Below are 25,678 nucleotides of genomic sequence, written 5' to 3'. Positions count from 1 at the left end.
ACATACATGTGTATGTGGGGGAAAGGATTAAGCTCCTTCTCCATACCTACTATGGTCCCATTATTGGGGCCCTCACGCACCTGGAAAGTATGGAACTCCCAGTGCACAAGCGATTCAAAGTCCTCGTGGCTGCTGCAAGGACTTGGTATTGTGAGAATCAGCCCTTAAGGCAAGACCCAGTGAAAATCAAGAACTTGTATGTCCCGTTTGCTTCAATGGGAATGTTTTAAGCATATACTTAACTCATAGAATCATAGAGTTGGCAGAGACTACCAGGGTCATCTAGTCCAAACCCCTGCAAAATGCAGGAAATTCACAACTACCTCCCTCACACACCCCCAGTAACCCCTACTCCATGCTCAGAAGATGGCCAAGATGCCTTCCCTCTCATCATCTGCATAAGGTCATAGAATCACCATTGTTCACAACTCCTTTGTTGAAATTAGCGGGGCTTTAAAGAATGCATCTTTGCCCTTACATTTTATTTGAAAGCTATTCCTGCTCCCCCTCCAGTAGAAGTAGCGCCAAATTTATAGACACTGTTATATATACCAGGGGTCTCGAACCTTGTTGAGTCTGAGCGCACTGTTGGAAATCGAGAATCAGTGGTGGGTGCCACCACAAAATGACTGCCATGAGTACAACATATAGCTGCCCAGTGTGAGTGAGTGTGTGTGTGGGGGGGGGGGCTGGGACAAATCATAGCATGTTGGAAGGTTACACCTAAAATAACCTAAAATGAAATCAGCTGTTTCTGAATGGATGTTCCTTGTAGACAAAAAGGCAATAAATGCCTCTTGGGTTTTCTGAAAAACTTCCTATTCCAACAAGGTAGAGAAAACCCATAGTGGCTCTTTGCTTTGGGGAAAGAATATTTTGGAGAAAAAAGAGATGACACCAGGAAACACATTGGCAGGCTGTATGGTTCCCTCAGCTACCACTATTAGGGTTGCCAACCTCCAGGTGATAGCTGGAGATCACCTGTTATTACAACTGATCTGCAGCCAATAGAGATCAGTACACCTGGAGAAAATGGCCACTTTGGCAACTGGACTCCATGGCATGGGAGTCCCTCCCCTCCCCAAACCCTGCCTTCCTCAGGCTCCGTCCCCAAAATCTCCAGGTATTTTCCAACCCAGAGCTGGCAACCCTAGCCATTGTGGGGATCGCTGATATACATGTAGGGTTGCCAGGTCCCTCTTCGCCACTGGCGGGAGGTTTTTGGGGCGGCGCCTGAGGAGGATGGGTTTGGGGAGGGGGAGGGACTTCAATGCCATAGAGTGCAACTGCCAAAGTGGCCATTTTCTCCTGGTAAACTGATCTCTATTGGCTGGAGATCAGTTGTAGTAGCAGGAGATCTCCAGCTAGTACCTGGCGGTTGGCAACCCTATATACATGGGTGGTCTTAGTCATTCTGGAACCCCAGAATCTCTTGCGTGGCAGGAGGGAGATCAGCTGTAGGGCAGTCAGATGCCCCCCAACTGCCCTGTGGTACGGTTTGCTCCCTGCATGCTGTCTGAGTCTCAGGCAGTGCAGGAGATCTCTGGCACTGGGAGCTTCAGGGCAGCAGCTGGAGCAGCTGGCAGCAGGGTGAAGGGGCTACCAGTATGGGGCCTGGGGCAGATGCCCCATGGCTAACACTGCCTCCACTAATATTAATTATTTTTGAATAGATAAATTCTATTCTGTATTGGTAGTTACACCAGCAGGATGAATGGATCATGAGGAAATATGAAGTGAAAGTAGCAGCTTTTAACGTTTCCCCCTCCTTAATACAACCTAGACATGGCCAAATATTGACAATGTTGCCTGAAAGCTAATAATCCAGGTTAATTTAAGCACTGTGTAGAAAATAAATTAGGAGCACCGTGGTGCAGAGTGGTAAGCTCCAGTACTGCAGTCCAAGCTCTGCTCACGACCTGAGTTCGATCTCAACGGAAGTTGGTTTCAGGTAGCCGGCTCAAGGTTGACTCAGCCTTCCATCCTTCCGAGGTCGGTAAAATGAGTACCCAGCTTGCTGGGGGTAAAGGGAAAATGACTGGGGAGACACTGGCAAACCACCCTGTAAAATAAAGTCTGCTTAGTAAACGTTGGGATGTGACGTCACCCCATGGGTCAGGAATGACCCGGTGCTTGCACAGGGGACCTTTACCTTTAGAAAATAAGTGCCCAGTATTTAGCATTTCTTTTGCAGCTCAAACAAAATGAGCGCACTAGAGAGCATTAATAGACACTGCCTTGCACTAAATTTCAGCAATTTAAACAACACCTGAGAAAAAAAATGTGTGCCAAGGAATTACAGGCAGACTCCCTCCCCATTTCTAGACTGGCTCAGTGTTATTACAGTGTTGTATCATTTGTGCAGAGTTATAATTATGACATAAATCCACATTGGCCTTAGAACAGGTTTCAACATTCATATCTCCTCTCCAGGCACAAGAACTGACAGAACAGGTTCCAGTGCTTTGACTGTAAGAGAGAAATTTGTTTAGGGTTAGTTAGGGCGGGAACTTAACTGGGTCGCATTGCTGAAGGAAGTATGTCTAAAAGCAGCTACAGAAAACCCTTCTCCTCATTTCCATGAGGAAGGAAACATCGAGATAGGCCCTGAAACCCAGAATTTTCAGCAACCATTCCTACTTCCGCAGAAAAATTGAGAACAGACTTTTCCAGAAACCACTTTTGCCCTGGAATGCCCATATGTTTAGAAGAGACTGAAGACCAAGGAAACATCAGACAAGCAGCTCAAAACGCTGTCTCCTGGGGATCAAACCTGTGGGAGAGCTTGGATAAAAGTCACAGCAAAAAGAACAGTCTTTTACGGGAAAAAAAGAGAGAACACAGGGTGAGAATTTCCCTCAGCAGGGGTAACAGCAACGGTTATCATGTTTGGGTATCCATCAGCAGAGTCAAAGAGCTGGCTCCCCAGGAGCTACGGGAATCCTCAAGGGGCCATCGGACAGCTGAAGAGTCGTTTGGAGGATCTGAAAAAGCCATGGCGGACAGAAATCACTCCTTCAACATTACAGCACAGTGAGACGGCTAGACTGGCTGTGGATGCCTTTCTGGAACAGGGTGAATCTGGCTACCTGCAAGCCATTGTTCAGGAAAAGGAGCTGCCATTTCTTTCCACGTTAGACATGGATTACATACACCAACACAGCCAAAGCATCACAGGTTCTCCCATTAACGGGCATGAGGCAGGGCTCACAAGAGAAGATAGTGCAGACAGGGATTCTCTCCTTTCTGGAGTTACATCTGGGACCTACTTTCCATTTATGTCGGACATCGATCCCCCAGAGTTGGAGCTGGGTTGGCCAGTGGTACCACCCGTCTCATGGTTTGAGAAAACAGAAGTCAATTTGTATTTCCAAAGAGACAAGGCAAACAACATTAAGGAATTATTTCGATCTCTAATAAGCAAGGCCAAGAGAGTAAGTACAGCACTTATTAAAAATCTAAATGGGGAAGATTCTCATTTCAGTGGGACTCTTGAGTAAACACTGGAAGTATATAGATATTGAATTTTTAAAAAACTTTCTAGGCAATTTGTATGTGTGGTATTTTATTAGTGTCAGATTGTTGTATTGTTTTGTATTTTTGTAACTTCTGGAGGCCATATTTTCATCACAAGAAGGCCAGTTTCTGTACTTTTGGGGGCCACTGGATTATCCAGAAAGATGTCTCTGGACCAGAAATATATTTTGCTGCACAGACTAATTCCTTCACATGTAGTAGGCTCTATAATAAAACCAGTGTGACATTCACAGTTATGGAGATGATGCTTGAGCATGTCCTGGGCATTATATACAAAACTAGTTCCATTTTCCAATAGGATCTGCCCTTGTGGGTCTGGCAGTATAGGTACAATAAGTTACTTGTTTGTTCATTGTCCATTATCCGCTTGTATTTTGGATCCAAAATGCATTTTGTTGAAAATAACTCCTCTTAATTTCAATAATTGTCTATGGAATACTTAAAAGGGAGGGAAGCTAGCTCTTCACTCTAACCTATTGCCAAATATCTGGTCATGAAGGGTATTGTCAGAACAAAATGAGATCTTTACTGTACACTTATTGTGAGCATGCCATCTAAAAATAGAATTATGAATGACGTGACAAACCCTCTCTTTTACTTGGAAGGCAAGCGTGTCTCAGTTCTTCTCTGCAAATGCCTCTCTTCGCTGCTGTTAAACATTTCCTCTCTAAGTGGGCTTCCTAATCCATAAGTAAGTCTGGATGAGGGAAAATGAAAGGGGGAACTATTTGCAGGGGAAAATCAGTAGGCACAGCAGGGATTAAGCGCCCTTCTCTCAAGCCCATTGATTTCCACCTATAAATGTCTCTCTCTGCTCACATGAACTCACCAAGGTCCGATTTGGAAACAGTACTCTAGTTCCTTCCCAACAAACTGTTAAACTGATAAAGAAGCCTATCAGAATAGTTGCTTATGCTGAAATAAGTGAACTTGCCAGCTCAAGGCTGCATCAGTCTGTGCTGACACAAGAATTCTGCAAAGAGAGGCCAGTTCCTGTTTAATTGCCTGAGTCCGGCCTCCCTTACAGGAAGGGAAGGAGAGAGCATTCTTGAGTTTGCATGTAAGATATGCCTGTCCATAATGGCAGCATAAAAACTGGTAAGGAAGGAAAGCTCTTTGTTTGCCTGAGAAGGAATTGTGAAGGGTGAAATAGGTACAAAGTCTTGTACAAAGGCTCATCCCTAACTGACATTTATCATTAAGATCAGTAACTTGATTGCTTTGGGGAATGTTGACTTTACTAAATCATCTCAGAAACAGAAGGTTAAATTGAACAGAAGGTGTAGTGCGAAGCATTAAAAAAATTTCCATACGTAAAGGATTACAATATGATGCAACACGGTAACATGTTTAAAACATGACAACGAGAAACAATACGAATTTTTATGCTTCATGCTTTACCATCCTTGGATAGTCCAATAATAATAATAATAAATGTATTTAATACAGTCCAAGACCAATTATAAAATCCATATAATAATTCAGACTTCCGAGACCAATAAAATAAAATCCATATAATAATTCAGACTTCTGGTATCAAATAACTTTTGGGAAAAGAAACATTTTAAAATTATAAATTCACAGAATTATACAATATATTTATAAAAAATATAGCTTAATAGCCTATATATGGCTTACCCAAGGTTTCCTAATCTTATAGGCTATCCATCCAAATCTGGCGACTTTGAAAGTGATCTCTTTATTCTTATCTGCTAGCATAACTGAGAGAAGAATCCTTCTATTTTACCGGGATGGCGGGAAATTATGGTGGTATCCTTGGGTAGTCTGTATGTTTCTCTATTTTCTATGGCTATAAATAGCCTTTACCTACTATTAATAGGGTTTTTTTTAATTATATGTTCTGTATCTGCACCCAAGAGGGCTGAAACCTCTGACTTTCTCATCATTCATTATGTGTAACTTGATTGCCAAAATGACCTTGGAAAAGGGCCCCTCCCTTTCCCTGTCACCCCCCTCCACTGCCACCCCCCATGGAGGGAGGTCTGGCTGTGCTGGTAGCTGTGGGTGACCATCTCCCAGGGTGCAGAGCTGTCGCATGTGCAACTCAGATGGGGCAGGGAGATATGCCCCCCACAGGCCATTAGCCCACTAGGACTTTCCCTTGTGGCATAATGGCCAGTCTGCTTGTTAGTCTTTAAGGTGCCACTTCTGTTTTATTTTGCTGCAACAGACTAACACGGAAAACCCTCTGGGATAGTTTCTGAACAAGGAACAAGATGGTTTACATGCTTCTTTGTTATTGTTAGCTAGTAATTTTTTTTCACCTTCTGGGGGAACTTGTTAATTTATGAGAAAGAAGTACTGGGAAACAATAGGTTTGATGCAACCAGCATTTCTGCTTTAGGAGGATTTATCCCCTGTAAGCCTTGTTTACCATTTTTATCTCAACCCTGTTTTGAATCAGCATATGGTGATGCTTGGTCACACACATCTACACAGTGCACACAAATACTCACAAATTGCTATGGAGTGTGTGTGTGGGGGGTCAAAGCCACTTGGGTGGATTTTAGACCTTGGGCAACAGCAAGTGCATGCACATGTGCCCAGTCAGTCACTGCCTATGTATTTGAATGTGTGTGTTAAGTGCCGCCAAGTCGCTTCCAACTCATGGCAACCCTATGAATCAATGTCCACTAAAACGTCCTATCTTTCACAGCGTTGCTCAGGTCTTGCAAACTGAGGTCTGTGGCTTCCTTTATAGAGTCAATCCATCCCTTGTTGGGTCTTCCTCTTTTTCTGCTGCCTTCAGCTTTTCCTAGCATTATTGTCTTTTCCAGTGACTCTTGTCTTCTCATGACGTGACCAAAATACAATAGCCTCAGTTTAGTCATTTTAGCTTCTAGGGTCAGTTCAGGCTTGATTTGATTTAGAACCCACTGGTTTGTTTGTTTTTTGGCAGTCCACGGAATCCGTAACACTCTCCTCCAACACCACATTTCAAAGGAATCTACTTTCTTCCTATCAGCTTTCTTCATTGTCCAGCTTTCACACCCATACATAGTAATAGGGAATATGATAGCATGAATTAACTTAATCTTGGTGGCCAGTGACACATCCTTACACTTCAGAATCTTTTCTAGCTCCTTCATGGCTGCCCTTCCCAGTCTCAATCGCCTTCTGATTTCTTGGCTGCAGTCTCCCTTTTGGTTGATGATGGAACCAAGGAACAGAAAATATTGAACAATTTCAGTTTTCTAATTGTCAGCCTTAAAATTGAATAATTCTCCTGTAGTCATTACTTTTGTCTTCTTGATGTTCAGCTTTGGCGCTTTCTCTTTTAACTTTCAGCAGTAGTTTCAAGTCTTCGCTATTCTGCCAGTAATGTAGTATCATCGGCATATTTCAAAATGTTAATGTTCCTCCCCCCAATTTTCACTCCACCTTTATCTAAATCTAATCCAGCTTTCCTAATGATATGTTCTGCATACAGATTGAAGAGATAGGGAGATAAAATACATTGTATTTGAATAGTGGAAATGAAAGCAACCAGTCTGAGCCAAGTCCAATAAAAGATTTTTGGACTCAACCATCAGATTCTAAATCAGAAGCCAGTATTTTTCACAGATTTTATGGGCCAAAAAAGTAAATCTAAATAGAATATTTTAACCTACTAGATATCCTAAGTTAGTCAATTATTCTTCAGTTAGCCAGGGTTTTAAAATCATTTTATTATGGAAAATCTGAAAACCACACATTGCAACAATAGTAGTATCTAGTCACAGAATGATCACAGAAAAGATGAAGAGCAATTGTTGATGATGGTGCCTTTCCATCCAATCCAATATAGATAGCCTCCAGCTGAAAAGCTGCACCTTTTCTTTGGACTATCAAATGACCAGAAACCCCCCACCTATGGCCTAACTTCCTGACATGCTTTAATATCGGATTGAGGTGCAGAAATCAGCATGTGAATTTTTCATGGCATGGAGATCTGCATTATTGTTAATTGGCAATGATTGCAAATTGACCTGCTGGAAAGGTGTGGTAAACTGGGCCCCACAGGCCCCTCATTCTATCACTGGGATGTAGATGTTACTCCACCAGCCCATGTCTCAAGCTGCTAGAATTCTTCAGGTTTATCCAACCACCTCCCAAGTACATTTACAGCCCATTCCTGAAAGGTGCAGCAGGGCCTCCAACGAGGTTTCACGGCCGCTGCAAGGGCAAAAAAGGGTTTTTTATTTTTTAAAAATCCGAAAATGTGGGGAAAGGCCCCATAGCGAACAGTGATGCTGTGCCACCAAAAAGGTGGCACGGTAATATCATTGCGTTGGGGGGGGGGGTCCCCAGGCCGAAAGGGGTCAGGAAGCTGCCTAATGGCAGCTCTGCCCCCCAAAACACCCCAGAAATGCCTCCCGGGATGCCGATGTGGAAACATGCACTGGGAGAATGCTGGTGAGAGGCCCCGCCAGTGTCCGAGCCCTGTGCTGCCGCTGTGGTCCAGGGGGGCCGGCATAAGTGGCACTATACTGGCTTCCATGCCAGTTTGCTTGGCACAAGCGGCACGGACACCAGCATAGGGGTCATGCTGCCTCCTCATAAGACCATTAGGCCTCCCCCCTTCAGTAATGCACTGATAGGATTCCTTCTTGCTGCCATCAGGGAAACTCTGGGGAGCAGGGCATAGGAAAAAGGATGTTATTGATGTGTCGACATCCCTTGCTGCTAAAACCCGTAAGTGACATCACAGGTACTCTAAGATTCACCAATGTCTATGGCAAAAAACCTTAGAGATTTGTGAAATCCTAGAGCACCTGGGATTCCAGGTTTTAGCTGCAAGTGATGTTAACACATCAACAACACACTCACACCATTTTCTCCCACCACTCATTTGAGCACCAGTGGGAAACAGGGATGCTTCAGTAAGGGTTTGCCCACTGAAAGCAGGCAAATGGCACTTCTCTTGGCACCACCAGGTTGTGAGTTATGGGTATATTTCCCTTGTAATCTGGACCTCAGATCCTTTTAAGAGGCTCCTTCCTAAATAAATTTTTTTTCTTCTACTTGAAACCACCATGGAGATAGCAAAAACCTTGGAGTTCTCATTTGTTAAGGTTATTCACACCCAGGCAAACATCTCCCTATCTTCTCTTGGTATTTTGATTAGCATGCGTGTATGTGGGCACAGAGACCAATCATAACACCAGTTTCAGGGTGGGGGAATTATCTTTAGTTGTATAAACAGTCATTGGTTACAAAAAGAAAATGCATACAAGTGAGTAACAACACCTGAGCAAAGAAAAATAAAATATGCTATCCTCTCTCATTCTATCTAAACCTTACTCCTATGATAGTAAAAGTTCTGGTACTACTCTCAGGCAAGAAACAAGAATATTGTTTTCTGGCTACTTCTATTAATGTATGAATTCCATTCTCCTACCTTGGCAGGTAGGAAGATGACAGGAATTTGCTGGGGGGGGGGAAGGGGGAAACAGGTTCTCCAACCTTCTGGCTACCTGAGAGTAGTTTTAGCTTAGCCTCCAAACATTCACAGAGTGCAAATTCAACATTAACTGTACAGAACTGTAAATGTTTACCAAGATCTCAGGTGAACTGTCATTTCGCCACAAAAGGCACAGTAGAAAAGTTTCTAGCCCTACATTTTCTGTTTATGATTGTCTGTTGTCATTAAAAAGAGATCAGGGTGGTTTTATTAACGGCTAAAATGCAGTCAGGTCTCTAGTTGACAGATGATGCAGAAAGTAAGTTATCCAATGTAGTACTATTTCTACTTTGATTCAGCTTCATCAATCTCTTAATTATTATTCTATTAGCTTAAAAACGTTTCTGCATCTGAAATTTTACTCACATGAAAAGGCCCTAATAATAATAAATTATAACCAAACCACAATTTTCACCTTCTTTACAAATATAAATATAGGGCACAATCCAGGTGAAGGAAGTTCTGTTGTTGAGTCTTCCATGCACCCAGAGAGATCTGAATTCAGATATGTTATCCTTGAGCTTGTGCCCCTTGGCAACACCATGCCAAGGCTAAGTTCTGGAAACCGTGATGAAGAATTATGAAGTGAGGGGCGCTGAGCATGTGCGGAGTGCTTTTTCCTCACAGCCTGCTCCCATGTATCTGTGATTAGGAAAGAAAATTCACAAATTTTCACAAATTTGCTAAAGCGCTCTTGTATTGTTTCATTTAAACAATGTATTTAACTCAGTTGCTATAGTTTGGAAATTGTGTTGTAACAATCTACTGCCAGTTCTTTAAAAATGTCTCTTGTGTTTTTTCCATCTACTCCACACAGGTGATTGCGATTGTGATGGACATCTTCACAGATATGGAGATACTCAGTGACCTGATGGAAGCTTCAGGCAAACGACACATCCCTGTTTACTTGATCCTTGACGAAAAGAACTTGGATCACTTTGCAGAGATGTGCAGTAAAATGGATCTCGCCATGGATGACTTCCCAGTATACTACCGTTTATTTTAATTTAAGGCAATGTTAAAAGAACATGGGATGAAACATGAGAAATGAAGGGAGGAAGGAAAAAAATATTTACATATATTTTCTTACACTTCCTCTTCCCATGCTGATGTGTTGAAAAGCCATCTCAGCTAATGGTCACCATCACATCTTGAAAAATGAATTGCACAAGTCAGTTATGCATTTGTGAAACAGTATTGTCCTAGTCTCTTTGGGTCCCCACTGGGAAGAAAGGCAGGATAATAATAATAATAATAAATGTATTGCAGTCATAGACCAGGAAATATCAAGGTACAAATTCTGTGCTACTAATGTAATTACCTAAAACCTTATGTTTTCAAAAATTACTAGCAAATAGATAAAATTATATATAAAACAATATAAAACCATATAAAGCATAGATCTGTAGTTGCTATGAATCTTTATCATTACCAGAAACCCTTTTCTTGTTTCAAGCTTTGACCACATAAGCACAAAATTTGGCTACTTGCTTCGAAATAATGGGATCTTCATCAATTAATAGCTTTTCTAACCATACCCGCTCTGAGTATTCTGAGAGTTTAGCTAGTAAAGGGGAAACAAACTTAGCCCTCAATCCACTGTAGTACGGACATCGAAAAAAGACATGTACCATCGTCTCCACCTCACCCATTGTACATGGGCAGAGTCTCTCTAAGTATGTTTTTTTTAATATTTGCCTTCAAGTACAGCTGAGGGCATAGCCTCACATCTGGCCAGAGTGAGAGCTTTTCTAGTTTGATGGGCATCAAACTGTGAGAGATAACGAGCTGGGGCCATGATATATAGGGTTGCCAGGTCCCTCTTTGCCAATGGCGGGAGGTTTTTGGGGCGGAGCCTGAGGAGGGTGGGGTTTGGGGAGGGGAGGGACTTCAATGCCATAGAGTCCATTTGCCAAAGTGGCCATTTTCTCCAGGTGAACTGATCTCTATTGGCTGGAGATCAGTTGTAATAGCAGGATATCTCCAGCTAGTCCCTGGAGGTTGGCAACCCTAATGATATACCTGTATTTCCTAGGAGACCTAAAACATGGTGACTTGTTAAGATCATGTTGTCGCTCTACATCCACTATCCTCTAACTAAGCCTTTTGCCTGTTCATAAACCAGCTTTAGGAGAGCACTCGGAGAAAGATCCACTCTCCCTATGTTATTCCTAACCACCTGTATCTACTTGGGCTAACAGCTGAAGTAGGCCTCTTCCATTTATATTTATCCTAAGCCATTGATAGCCAGATAGACGAAAAACCCTAGCCTCAATTGGCATAATGCCCAACTCAAGTCAAATTAGAGTGTTAGATATACAAGGGGGCACCTGCAAAATAGCACAAAGGAATTTAGACTGTACCTTTTCTAGAGAAGATAGGCAGGAATAGAAGGACCTAGATAGATACCATAGAGCAATTGGGGCAAGATTTTAATTTGATACAGCTTTAAGGCCTCTGGCACAAAGAAACCTCCCTTGCAGTGATAAAACTTTAAAATAGAGTGTACTGATCTTTCCGCTCGTTCATACAAGAAATTACAGTGTGCTGTAGTTGACCTTGTGTCCTGAATAACTATACCCAGATATTTATATTTATTAACTTGCTCTATTCCCTCATTACCCAATTTCTAATTTTTGGATACGAGCCAAAAGCCAATACTTTGGTTTTATCAAAATTAATTACAAGATGTTCTTTTTTGCAAAACGTTTCAAAGGTATCCAGTGTTCTTCGCAGCCTAAACAGTGTTCTGGATAACAGTACAGCATCATCTGCATACAGCAGTATTGGTAAAGGACGGCCTGCCAATTTGGGTGGGTGTAAGTTAGCCTCTCTCATGATCTTTACTGTGTAATTGATGTAATAGTTAAATAACAAGGGTGCTAAGAGACATCCCTGACTAACGCCCCTAAGTTTTCATTTGATCAGTAAACTGGCCTCTTGGGCTGCATCTCACTATAAATGATGAATGTCAATGTAGAGCTCGAATTAAGAAAAAAGTCGTCTGTCTATATTGGATGCTTCCAATTTCTGCCAGAGGTTGGGCCTTGAATTGGAATCAAAAGCTGCTTTTAAATCTATAAAGGCAGCAAATAAGGAAGTTGGGCCCTTTGCTGCATACTTTTCAATCATAAGCTGTAATATCAGGTAATGCTCTGTTGTAGATCTTCCCTCTCTGAATCCTGCTTGCTTGAGTACAATTTGATTTTCTTGTTCTAGCCAACTTGCAAATTTATCAAATAGATGTCTTGAATATAATTTACTTATAATATTTAAGAGGCTTATTGGCCTGTAACTTGCTGGGTCCCTTTTGTTGCCTTTTTTATACATTGGTATTTTTATCGAAGTCCCCCACAGTCTTTAGGGTTACGCCCAGTTGAATCAATGAACGTGAACAGGAAAGCCAGAAACGATGCCCACCAATTTATACTTCCTTTTCGGATTTCGGGTGAAATACCATCTGTGCCAGGTGCTTTACTGTTCTTTAGCCTGGAGATGTGAGACTTTATCTCTTGTGGGTTAACCTGGGGCCATGGATGTAAATTTTCTATCTTTAGTAGTGTAACATCCTGACCAAAGTCATCATATAATCTCTGAAAATAAGTTATCCATTTATCAGAGAGAATGCACATATCTAGTAAAAAGGAGGGTTTATGATCCTGCCCTCGGGTTGCCAACCTCAAGGTAATGCCTGGAGATCTCCTGCTATTCCAGCTGATCTCCCACCAATACAGATCAGTTCACCTGGAGAAAAATGGCCGCTTTGGCAATTGGACTCTATGGCACTGAAGTCCCTCCCCTCCCCAAACTCTACCCTCCTCAGGCTCCGCCTCAAAAACCTCCCGCCATTGGCAAAGAGGGACCTGACAACCCTATCCTGCCTTGATATGAGCCTCCAAAAAAGGACAGAGTTATTTTGTTTTACAACTGTGTAAGATTCTCCCATTATTTTAAAGTATGTGCCTTTGGAAAGAAAGGCATAGTACAAATGAAGTAAAAAAAATTTTTTTGTCCTAAACATTCTACAAATTGTCTTTTTTGAGTGACACCACAGATTAGGTGAGGGTGTGAAAAAGGTCTATATACTTTCTCCATACCTTTCATAATTTTATGAATTCCTCTCCTTCAGTCATCTTCCTCACCCATATTTAAACCCTCCTGCAAAAGCATTGAGTTGCTATATAACACCTATATAGCACCACATGTATCCTAAGCCAAGCCCAGATGTGTTGATTGCCTGCCCCCAGAGCAGAACTTTAACATTACTAGGACACCAGGTGATGTCTCAACAAGTACGTTTCACCTGTGCATGTGTCACGTCTGCTTTTTTCCCCCAGAGGACTTATCACAGGCTCCTTACTTTGCTGCCAAACCAGCAAATCATCTATTAGATTTAAATGCAGACTGGTCAATTCAATTAGGCTTAAAAGCCAACACCACTGGATGGGGGTGGGGAGTACCAAAGGAAAGGGATTTTTAGAAACGATTGCTCTTTTGGTTGCTCTTTTGGGTATGCTGACTCTGCTGATCCTGTATCGGGTCTGCCATTTGAACAGGCAGGAATCAACACGGACCTTCTCCATTACTACGACTGACAGGCAAAAACATACATATCTGAAATAGGGTTGCCAACCTCCAGGTAGTAGCTGGAGATCTCCTGCTATTACAACTGATCTCCAGCCGATAAGAGATGAGTTCACCTGGAGAAAATGGCTGCTTTGGCAATTGGACTCTATAGCACTGAAGTCCCTCCTCTTCCCAAACCCTGGCCTCCTCAGGCTCTGCCCCAAAGAAGGACCTGGCAACCCTAGTCTGAAAGTATCCTCTGGTATTTAGCCAGAGACTAATATCTCAAAGTCATGTTATATGTTAAAATGCAAAATGGTCTTTTCCACTCCTTTGAGATCTGTGCCTTAAATGACTAGACACATCCCAACACTCATTTATTTTCTACTTTCCCCCTTAAGCGCCTCACTGAATGGAAAAGTGAGATGTCTTGGCTGTGTTTTATTTCTAATGTGCCTTCCCCTCCCCCCATTCCAGAACATGCGCATACGTTGTGTGAGCGGAGACACATACTACAGTAAGTCTGGCAAGAAGCTTGCAGGACAAGCTCTTGAGAAATTCATGATGACAGACTGTGAACAAGTCCTTGCTGGGACCTACAGGTGAGAACTATGGAGAATTAGATCATTTTCACACATAATTCTAAGAATGCTCTTTTACCTGTAAATGTGGTTTGCTTTGAATCCTGAGAAAATGATTACTGCACCGTATATTTCAGGAAGTAATCATTTTAAGTCTGAATGATATTCCATGTGGCTATATAATTCAGGTGATTTGAATGTTGCCCATTTGTGTTCAAAGCAGGATTAAATTAAATTAAATGTATTATCCATTGTCAATAGAAAAGTGTAATATCTGGGTTCTCCTCCTGAATTCATGGCCTTTTTTGAACAAAGAGATGGTGGTGTTGAATTTCTAACTGCGTAACAATGTTAAAATGTAGAAACTCATAATGTGAGTTGGCATTACATCATTATGCAAATGTAGGAAATACAAACCATTAACTAAGCGTCTCCTTGAAAAGGAATATAAGGCTGCAATCTTATGGGTACATACCTAGGAATAAATCTGGCAGAACTCAGTTGAACTTGTTTACGAGGATAAATGCATAAAATCACACCTGCCCCAAACATTAATGTAAAAAAATTGCACAAAGACTGCTACACCTTTTTTTCACTTCCTGCCTGCTTTCCACAGCTATAAGTTGAGTATTGCTCATCCAGATTGCTTGGGACCAGAAGTAGTCTGTATTTTGGATCTTTCCATATATTGGAATTTTTTGGAATTTTTGCATATACATAATGATATATCTTGGGGATGGGACCCAAATTCATTTATGTTTTATATACACTTTATACACATAGCCTGAAGGTAATTTTAAACAATAATTTTAATAATTGTATATACATTGAACCATCAGAAAGCAAAGTTGTGACTGGAATACCTGTATCAGCTGTTAAACAAGAGCAACAACAAACAACAAACTAACAACGGCAAGCTTTCAGTCCACCTATGATACAGTGTACACTGTATTTTATTTTTTTAGGTGAGAGGAAACATTGAAAGCAGGCAGCACTCTACCTGTACCATGTTGCTTTCCATCTTAATTGCAGCATCAGTAATCACAGGAGTGGCTTCCTCTTTACATCCATGAGCCTTTTGCTAGGCTATTCCATGGCTCTCCTTTGACGAAACTGCCCTTCTTTATTTTAATTTCCACGAACCCTTCTTCCTTGACTGATACTGTTATACTCTATGCATGTAGCTCTCCTGTCTCCACATCTGATTTCTGTGCATTTGTGAAGTCATGAAGGCTTTAATAGTAACCTCACCTTTACTTACAGGAATCCTGCCTACTCTATGGAATTTTTCCAGCTTATAAAACCATCTCAGTGCATACCAGAGCTCCATTCCAAAATGCATTTTTTGTATAACTTGTAATAGGACAGCTTATTAACCTCTGACTTCAGATCCACACTTGGCAGTCAGATTCGCTACTGTCAAGGCCAATTAGAAATAGAATTACAGTGCCAATCTAAGCAGGTTTAGTAAATCCTGTTGGAACTAGATGAGGTATTTTCCAGCTCATGAAACGTATCAATGAAATTCCCAAATGGCTGCACCAGCTGTCTTTCAGTTTGTTCCTCATTTTTATTACCAGGCAATGATCTATAACCATTTCTTTGTATTAGCTAACTCACAGGTTCAAGTCCTAGTTTTTCCTATCTATCAACCTTTAATGGCATAGGAATTACAGTTGCAATTATTAAAAATAGTTGTATCCAGATAAAATACAGTTTATATGATAATGAAATCAATCAATCATAACAACAATCAAAGAGGTATCGCTTTACCCTGCTCTGGTTAGACTTCACCTAGAGTACTGTGTTCAGTTTTGGGCACCGCAATTTAAGAAGGATGTAGACAAGCTGGAATGTGTCCAGAGGAGGGCAATGAAGATGGTGAGGGGTCTGGAGACCAAGTCTTATGAGGAAAGGTAGAAGGAGCTGAAGAGGAGAAGACTGAGAGGGGATATGATAACCGTCTTCAAGTACTTGAAGGGCTGTCATATAGAGGATGGTGCCTAGTTGCCCCAGAAGGTTGGACCAGAACCAACAGGTTGAAATTAAATCAAAAGAGTTTCCATCTAGACATTAGGAAAAAGTTTCTAACAGAGCGGTTCCTCGGTGGAACATGCTTCCTCGGGAGGTGGTAAGTGCTCCTTCCCTGGAGGTTTTTAAGCAGAGGCTAGATGGCCATCTGTCAGCAATGCTGATTCTATGACCTTAGGCTGATCATGAGAGGGAGGGCATCTTGGCCATCTTCTGGGCATGGAGTAGGGGTCACCGGGGGTGTGGGAGGGAGGTAGTTGTGAATTTCCTGCCTTGTGCAGGGGGTTGGATTAGATGACCCTGGTGGTCCCTTCCAACTCTATGATTCTAGGTTTACACTTGGTTCCTTGAATCTTCATAGCAGCTAAAAGAAACTTTGCTACTTCCTCTGTAATACAGGGGTGCTGATCAGCCAGGAGGAAAGCCACTTTGTCCTTTGCAGGGAGATAGACAATATCCTGCATCAGCAGATCAATGTAGGTTACCCGTAAGGGCACATAGAAAGCACAATGAAGCAACACATGAGCCACTGTTTCTGGTTAGTTTTGCAAGCATGGGCAGGTCCAATTACAGACAGGGATGTTCTTAAATCTGCCCCAAAGAATTTCAGTCGGGAGGATGTTCAGGTGAGCTAACATAAAAACCCGAAGAAGTTGTGGAGATGTTAAGCAAGAAAAATAAGTTGGTAAAGCTCTGAAAGTAGGGTAAATACCCAGTCCCAGCGGGGAGCAGACCCTGCAAGCTAATGAGAACATGGTTTGCCTCTCTATTGCATGGTGGTTTGGAGCGGTGGATTCTGATCTGGAGAACCGGGTTTGATTCCCCACTCCTCCACATGAACAGCGGAGACTAATCTGGTGAACTGGATTTGTTTCCCCACTCCTCCACACGAAGTCAGCTGGGTGACCTTGGGCAAGTTACAGCTCTGTTAGAGCTCTCTCAGCCTCACCTACCTCACAGGGTGTTTGTTGTGGGGAGGGGAAGGGAAGGTGATTGTAAGCTGGTTTGAGTCTCCCTTAACTGGTAGAGAAAGTTGGCATATAATAACCAACTCTTCTGCTATGTCTAGTATTCTTTGTTTCAACAGCCTATAGGCTTGCTGTTCGTCAGATGTGAAGAGAGCATCTAATGGGACTCATCTAATGAGTTTGAGAGTGATCTGTTTGGACCATTGTGATTGGTGTGTGTGTGTGTTAAGTGCCGTCAAGTCGCTTCCAACTCATGGCGACCCTGTGAATGAAAGTCCTCCAAAATGTCCCATCTTTGACAGCCTTGCTCAGATCTTGCAAATTGAAGGCTGTGGCTTCCTTTATTGAGTCAATCCATCTCTTGTTGGGTCTTCCTCTTTTCCTGCTGCCCTCAACTTTTCCTAGCATTACTGTCTTTTCCAGTGACTCTTGTCGTCTCATGACGTGACCAAAATATGACAGCCTTAGTTTAATCATTTTAGCTTCTAGGGTCAGTTCAGGCTTGATTTGATCTATAACCCACTGATTTGTTTTTTTGGCAGTCCACGGAATCCGTAACACTCTCCTCCAACACCACATTTCAAAGGAGTCTATTTTCTTCCTATCAGCTTTCTTCACTGTCCAGCTTTCACACCCATACATAGTAATAGGGAATACGATGGCATGAATTAATCTAGTCTTGGTGGCCAGTGACACATCCTTACACTTCAAAATATTTTCTAGCTCCTTCATGGCTGCCCTTCCCAGTCTCAATCTCCTTCTGATTTCTTGGCTGCAGTCTCTCTTTTGGTTGATGGTGGAGCCAAGGAATAGAAAGTCTTGAACAATTTCAATTTCCTCATTGTCAACCTTAAAGTTGTGTAATTCTCCTGTGCGTGTGTGTGTTAAGTGCCGTCAAGTCTTTTCCGACTCATGGCGACCCTATGAATGAAAGTCCTCCGAAATGTCCTATCTTTGACAGCCTTGCTCAGATCTTGCAAATTGAAGGCTGTGGCTTCCTTTATTGAGTCAATCCATCTCTTGTTGGGTCTTCCTCTTTTCCTGCTGCCCTCAACTTTTCCTAGCATTACTGTCTTTTCCAGTGACTCTTGTTGTCTCATGACGTGACCAAAATACGATAGCCGCAGTTTAGTCATTTTAGCTTCTAGGGTCAGTTCAGGCTTGATTTGATCTATAACCCACTGATTTGGTTTTTTGGCAGTCCACAGAATCCGTAACACTCTTCTCCAACACCACATTTCAAAGGAATCTATTTTATTCCTATCAGCTTTCTTCACTGTCCAGCTTTCACACCCATAGGGAATTCTCCTGTAGTCATTACTTTTGTTTTCTTGATGTTCAGCTGTAGTCCTGCTTTGGCACTTTCTCTTTTAACTTTCAGCAGTAGTCATTTCAAATCTTCACTATTTTCTGCCAATAATGTAGTGTCATCAGCATATCTCAAATTATTAATGTTCCTCCCTCCAATTTTCACTCCACCTTCATCTATTGTGATTGGTAATGGTCAGTTAACATTGACCAAACCAGGCTGGAGGGGTTGGATCTGAAGAATATGCAGAGCCAAAATTTGATTGTTACTAGCTTCAGTTATAGCCTAATGAAGATAGCTTCTGTGAACTTATTCTCAGTCACTGATCCACTCATTGGTGTGGGTCCTAGAGCTATCCTACCGTACCACTAAGCAAAGTGTGACGCCTTCCTCCAGCCTAAGACTGGATCTGTGCTATTAGTTTCCATGGCACATTGCCAGCAAAACACTAACAATGGTGCTAGTGATATGTCTAACCAACTTCAATTTTTAACGTTTATTTATTATTGACTCACAAGCTTTTCCACAGTTACTCCATTTATATATCACATTCAGAATGCAGATCAAAAGTTTGCTCAGTGGAGCCAGGTGCAGAAGGGGTAAATACTTCTATAAATCTGGGTGAATCCTCAAGATTGCAGAAAAAAATTACATTAAAATAAATGGAAGGATAAAAAAACACCAACATTTTTACAATGCTGAAATCTTGCAAGATTAACTCATGCCATTTCAATAGCCATTCTGGATTGCTTAGGCAACTGTGGTTTCCTGGGTGATTCAAAATGGCTGCTGCAAAGTAGAGGTGGTGGGAGGAAATAAGAAAAGGATAGACAGAAACAACAAGATTGCAGGTGGAAGCAAAGCTAGAGTGGAGGGAAGATAGGGGTGCCAACCTCCAAGTACTAGATGGAGATCTCCTGCTGTTACAACTGATCTCCAGCCGATAGAGATCAGTTCACCTGGAGAAAATGGACGCTTTGGCAATTGGACTCTATAGCATTGAAGTCCCTTCCCTCCCCAAACTCCACCCTCCTCAGGCTCCGCCCCAAAAACCTCCTGCCAGTGGCAACCCTAAGGGAAAAAGAAAAGAAAAATGGGGGAATGAAGACCGGAGGGAACAATGGAGAAAAAGAAGCTGCAAGGGAGAAAGAAGAAAGGACTGGAGCGAAAGTGGAAGAACTGAGAAAAGTGGGAGGGTAGGAAGGAAGTGGGGAAAGTGGAGAAGCTGCAAGGGCTATGAAGGAGAAGGACCAGCTGAGGGAGATGAGATTCCTCTCCCCCAGTGCATTCTTGTAGTATCTTAAGACAGAAAATGTTTGGAATTTAGCGTGATATTGACTTGCGTTATCTCTGGGTTTTTTCTTTTCAGTTTTACGTGGCTGTGCAGCCAAGTCCACACCTGCATAGTGACACAGTTCAGAGGAAAACTTGTTGAGGACTTTGACAGAGAGTTCCGATGCATATATGCTGAATCGAGATCTGTGAATAACCTCAGTGCCTCCAGTGCTGAAAGATCCACTTCCTCCCCTCTTAGAAACTTGCCGAAAATGGAGCCAGTTTTAAAGTGTTTACAAATGAATGAGAGTGACACCTCAAGCCCTTCGAGTAGCTCCTCCAACTCCAGCATAGTAAGCATAAAAAGATCGCCATATCGAAACCAAGAGACCTCCACTGTACCCTCTGAGAAGAAAGAACTGGCTCCTGGTGAGTCAAGAAAAGATGCACTTGGCTTCCTGAGGCTTTGTGACTTGAAACACCAGCCCACAGAGCACCCAAACTCGAACTACAGCACACCGGCAAAATTAAATTCTCCATTTGATGATGCATCTAATCTTCTAAGATTTAAGACATCTTTGCTATCGGTATCTTCACCAATGTTAGACACCAAAGCAAGATACGGGCATGATTTGCAGTTTGGGACTGAGGATATTGGAATAAACAACAAGTTCCTCTATGCTGCTCAGCCTATAGAAAATGTAAACAAAATACAGAAGGATGAGAAACCAATCATGCACAGATACACCAAACTAGATCTCCTTAACAAGCCTATTCATCCACTAAATAGTGACATCAGATATACAGTTCCCTGCCCTTCTGGCCTCTGTGATGATGTGCCAATGGAAAACAAAAGCCATATACTGAGGAGTGAGAAAAGGATGACTCTTGGTCACAGTAAACTGGATCTGATTACTAACTATAACAAATCGAAACCAAAGCAGATTCACAGTCGATTTGAGCTGTAATCTGTATTCTGGGGTTTTAGCAAGTGGGTAACGAGTGTAGGCATGACACCTATAATAATAAAAATATGGACTTTCAACAACCCACATTTTTTATTGTTCTAGCTTTCAGATTTGGCTGAACAAAAGCTGAGGCGGCATCCTAACAAGTATAAAAAAACAACTCTGCGAGAGAAACAGGATGAGCTGTCCTTTGATACTGGAGGTTCCTATTATTAATTAAAATATAATGAATTATGAAAGCTTTTAAAAAAATGGGTGTCCGTGGACTTCTTTGGATGGTTCTGACTTACAGGCATAACAAATGGTTCTTGAAACTAATGGAAGGGCATTTCACATTTCCTGGTAGAGCCTGTAGATGAGGAACATAAGTCATACATACTAAACGACAGCCACAGAAGTTGCACTTAATCCTGCCTTTTGGCAGGTCCAGACCTCTCACTTTGTGTATTAAGGACAATCCTGCAAGGCTCCCTATTCGGAGCTAATACAGATAGCAGTAGTGGGGATATGCAGATCTGGGCTTTTAAAGGTGTGTGCCCTGCTCCCCTCTCCTATGCTACTCCTTCCTCACTTCTCTTCCCTTCTCTCCCTGGTGTGGTACACAGGTATTAATCTGCAATATGCAACCCACAAGATATATTTTCAAAAAAGAAATAAATCAATGTGGGATCCTGCTGCAGGTGCAGAAACTTGAAATTGCATGAAACCACTCTTTAAATCCCTGTGCCATGTCAATCACAGCCTCCATTCCTGCAACAAAATGTTTTCTTAAAAAGAACACATTGGTTTGGTTAGATGATAATCTCTTTAAATAGCTTGTGAATCCTGCAGTGGAACATTGCATTGGTAGGGCCAAAATGGTTGACTCTTGTTTTAATGTTTAATAAACTCTTTCACTCTTTCAGTTGCACAATAAACACTTAATTAGGTGGTTCTCTGGGCGCATTTATGTCAGGTATGTAGTCCAAAGGGTGGATGCAGATGTCTGAAAATCAGCAGCCTGTGCAACCTGAATCTTGCCCTTGGTTCTGTGCACATTATGGTGCACTCTTTAATTACGTGGACATATATTTATCCAAAACAGATGATGAACCAGATTTCAAAAACAGATGTGCACAATCCTAGCCCTGTTTTTGCCACCTGAATCACTGAAAAAGAATTAGGACACAGTTGAACCCAAGTTAGGCCCTTTAAAGTCCCACTGGTTTCACTGGGAGTATTAAGCATATGAGTAAATAAATGTCACTCAAATCAGTGGGAGTTAGAATTAATTTTGAAATGGTTGTCTCCTTACTCTACAGGAGGAGCAGGATGTCACTCTTGATGACTGCTGGGACAACTGGAGAGGGGGGCGGGGCACAGAGTAGTTCTGTTCCTTCCTGGAAGGAAAGTCCCAGAAGGTGGTGCTGAAGGGCTACTGCTGTACCTCATGGACATTGGCTTGTGGATTCTGCAAGGGACCACTTTTTCTTCTTTGTTGTTGAATATAAAACTACTGGAAGATGTCATCAAGTTGGGTGAATTGTCATCAGGATGTTTATGATGTCCGACCTTTTTTCTCTTTTCCATCCAAAGTCCAGGAAGGCAGTGAAGAGTCTAAACCAGAGTCTGGAATAAATGACAGGCAGTCATTTGCTGTTCTTGCTGAAACTAAATTTATGCAAGGCAGCTGGTATGTGCAGTTGGGAAAATTAAGTGTCTGGAGGGGGTTGTACTTCCCCCTGAAAAATTAAGCTCCCCATTTCAGTGTGGTTCTGAACTCCTTGCTGTTTAGGTGGTGAAGGTAGCAAGGAGCACTTTATACCAGCACAAGTTAGCCTGGAGAAAGCAGATCTTAGCACTGTCATACATACCTAGGTAACATCAAAGTTAGACTACTGCAATTTGCTCTATATGAGGCTGTCTTTGAAGGCTCTCTGGAAACCTCAACTGGTACAAAATATGGCAGCTATGATGTTAACTGGAATCTGTAACAACAAAACCCACTGCTTTGCCAGCTGTGCTGGCTCCCAATTTATTCCCAGACCCAATTAAAAATGTCGGTTTGATTTATAGTGTCCCAGAACAGGATTCTGGATTAAAAAACCCAAAGGATTGTCTCCACTCATGTGAATTCGTCCAGGCCCTGAGGTCAGATGGGCCCTGCAGAAGGAACCTGCATTGAGAGATGTAAGGGAGACAGGTACTTGCAAGAGCCTTTGATGTTGCTGCTCCAAGTCTCAAGAGCTTCCTATCTCTGGAGGTTAATGGCTTTCCAACAGAGCTTAATCACTTTTGGAATTGTTTGCTTATTTTATGGATGGATGCAGAGATTGCGAGACGAAGATGATTGTGGAACTTATTTTGTTGCTGCTGCTTCCATTTTTTAATCTTTATTGTGTATTGCCGTTTTTATATTGGTGAATTTTTGTTTAGGTCATATTCCGTTTTGTGGACTGGTATTTTTATAGGCCACTTTAGTATTCTTTTTAATAGAGAGGGTTTTACCAAATAAGTAAATAATACTTTTTGTTTTGTACTTCGAGGGCATACAATCTGACCAGTAGCATTTTTTATTGTCTCAGGGCTAGGACTTGCCTTTTTATTTATTTTATTCTCTGAAGCACCATATGAATTGATGGTGCTATTTAAATAAATACTTGATCAGCAAGCTTGCCTTTTTTCTATTCAATAAATGAGAGGATATGACCTGAATGATATAGTCTGATTTATTGCAATGTTGAATTTCTGTAGTGGTGGTTGTGTTTAATAGTGTGCGTATGTGTTATCCCTTTAGAATTTGTATTAGTGTGGGAGGAGGAACATTTTCGTCTGCCATTAGGAGAAAGTACATAAAAACTATATTTATTATTATGTATTACTATTATTATTATTAAAACATTTATATCCCACCTTTCCTCATGGCTCAAGGTGACTTAAAATAATAGTTTAAAACATTTTCAGTTTAAAAGCAAAAATAAAATAACAAAATAAACAAATCTTGTAAGCAACCAATAACTTTTGCTTCAATACTTGGCAATAGTTGTTCAGAAAACCAATGAACTCCTATGGTAATTCAGAAGGCATTCCAGTAGTCATCCTCTGCCTTTTCTTTAGAATGTCCCACTCCTGCTGTTACCAATTGGTAAGCCATACAGTTCATTGCTTGGTGTAGTTTGAGACCAAATTAACCACACACATGGTGAAAAGGCATAGCAGAATTTATTTTGTGGCCACAAAACAGGCATGAGGGGAAAACAGCTTCCAAATCAATTGTAAATAAATAACAAAAGTACATGACTTTTTATATCTGATCAGTTTGCATGCTGATTGGTGCAGAATACAATTCTGTCTCAGCCAGACCCTACTTCTAACCCACGCCGTTATCCAAAATTGGTCAGTGTCCGCTGACACCTACTCAGACAGCTGTAAATTCTCCAATTGGCTTTATCTGGTCTTGTTGGCATCTTCCTTTGTTCTTCTGTTACAAGCATTTGGCTTTCACAATCCTCTGTTCCAGCTTTTCTCAAACTCAAGGCCAAACCACAATGTTTCACAGGGGCCCTTTATACCAACAAAACTAGAAGCTAACAGCTTTCTATGCAGTGCTTAGCACAAAATATGCCAATGAAACAATTATTAGTTTTTAATAATCCCAACATAAATTTATTAAAATCAATTAAAATAATACACTATCACTGCTGCCTCAGAAAAGCAAACAGTTCAAGAGCGAGCTGGTGATAGCTGTTGAACCTCAAACATTCATACTAATAAGTACATTCAGACCACACAAAAATTTATGTAAATGGAAGTGATAAAGCACCCGTTTCCCCAAAGATAAGACTCCTCTGTTATCCTGTTCTATGGACAACTGATACGTCTGTCTTATTATATCAATACCCAATAACAATAAAATAGTAGGAAGTTGAAGATTCAAAGCAGTTTGTTTTATTGGCCAATACACAAAATGCCTGGTGAAAATTGCCCAAAGCGCAGGACAATTCATACACATATCAAAGGATTGCAAGCACGAATATAGACATCGATAACGGGTGGTTACAGAGGCGTAATACACACTTAAGGACCCAAATGCCCAATACTTGGGACCCCCAAATTAGCATACCCTATTACAGAATTGAAGGCGGTTACAGAGAAAGTGATGATCTCATGCTCACTAATGAGCAAGAAGACCCTACAGTGTCAGGTGCTGCTCTGTTTGATCCTAAGTCACTACCTTCTTATCTTGGACCTTGATTTCTGCCAAGGCTAACTACGGAGGTTCCTAGCTGGTTCTTATCTGTGGAAAACCAGCTTATGAGAGCATACTAAGATCGTCTATAGCATCTCTAATTAACTTCTAACTAGAGGGTAAAACATGGCCCCTTTAGGTTTGAGGCCTGCTAACATCTATAGGTGTTTGGTGTGACTTTATAATAGATGCCAACTCTTATATGCTGAGTCTGGCGTGTTTATAAGTGCAGATATACTTTATTGCATACAAAGAATATATTTCAAATAAAATAATGCATTTCCCACAGCATATAATGATTTCAGGCATTTCACAACGTTGGCATCGTTATTGTACACAAACAAATACTCCTCTCCAATCCACTGCTTGCTTTTGAGTCTTCCTAAAACCATCCACGTGGATTGCCCCTCTGAATTGTGTGGATGCGTCCAGGAGGTATGACCTCTCCAGCTGCCTCCTTGAGCTCCAGGAAACCCTGGCATCGTCGTAGTGCCTCTCAAATGAGCATCCGAGTGAGTCTGCTGGAGCGATAATAAACAGCAGTCGTGTGACAGTTTAAAGACTAACATTTTATCCCAGGATAACCCTTGGTGGACCAGAGCCCCCCGTCTTTGGACTAGAACTAGAATGCAAAAGGTAATCTTTAAGGTGCCACAAAGACTCCTGTTTATTGCGGAACCTTGCAAACACCCGTGAGAAGTAGTTGTGTACACGACAAGAAGCCACTCACTAATTTTGTTTTCCCCTATGA

General features: G+C 41.7%; 1 protein-coding gene across 1 annotated transcript; it reads left to right on the top strand.

Annotated features, from left to right (window-relative positions):
* The first annotated feature begins 2,519 nt into the window (after positions 1-2,519).
* On the top strand, positions 2,520-20,849 carry FAM83C (family with sequence similarity 83 member C). The gene is made up of 4 exons (XM_056845527.1): positions 2,520-3,434; positions 9,819-9,986; positions 14,045-14,169; positions 19,826-20,849. Exons 1-4 carry the CDS (start codon positions 2,886-2,888, stop codon positions 20,697-20,699), a joined length of 1,716 nt encoding a protein of 571 aa, XP_056701505.1. The 5' UTR covers positions 2,520-2,885; the 3' UTR covers positions 20,700-20,849.
* The last annotated feature ends 4,829 nt before the right edge of the window (positions 20,850-25,678 follow it).

Source organism: Euleptes europaea, chromosome 2 (assembly GCF_029931775.1).
Source record: "Euleptes europaea isolate rEulEur1 chromosome 2, rEulEur1.hap1, whole genome shotgun sequence".
NCBI lineage: Eukaryota > Metazoa > Chordata > Lepidosauria > Squamata > Sphaerodactylidae > Euleptes > Euleptes europaea.
The sequence above is the reverse complement of the archived record's forward strand: the minus strand, read 5'-3'. Positions and strand labels throughout refer to the sequence as shown.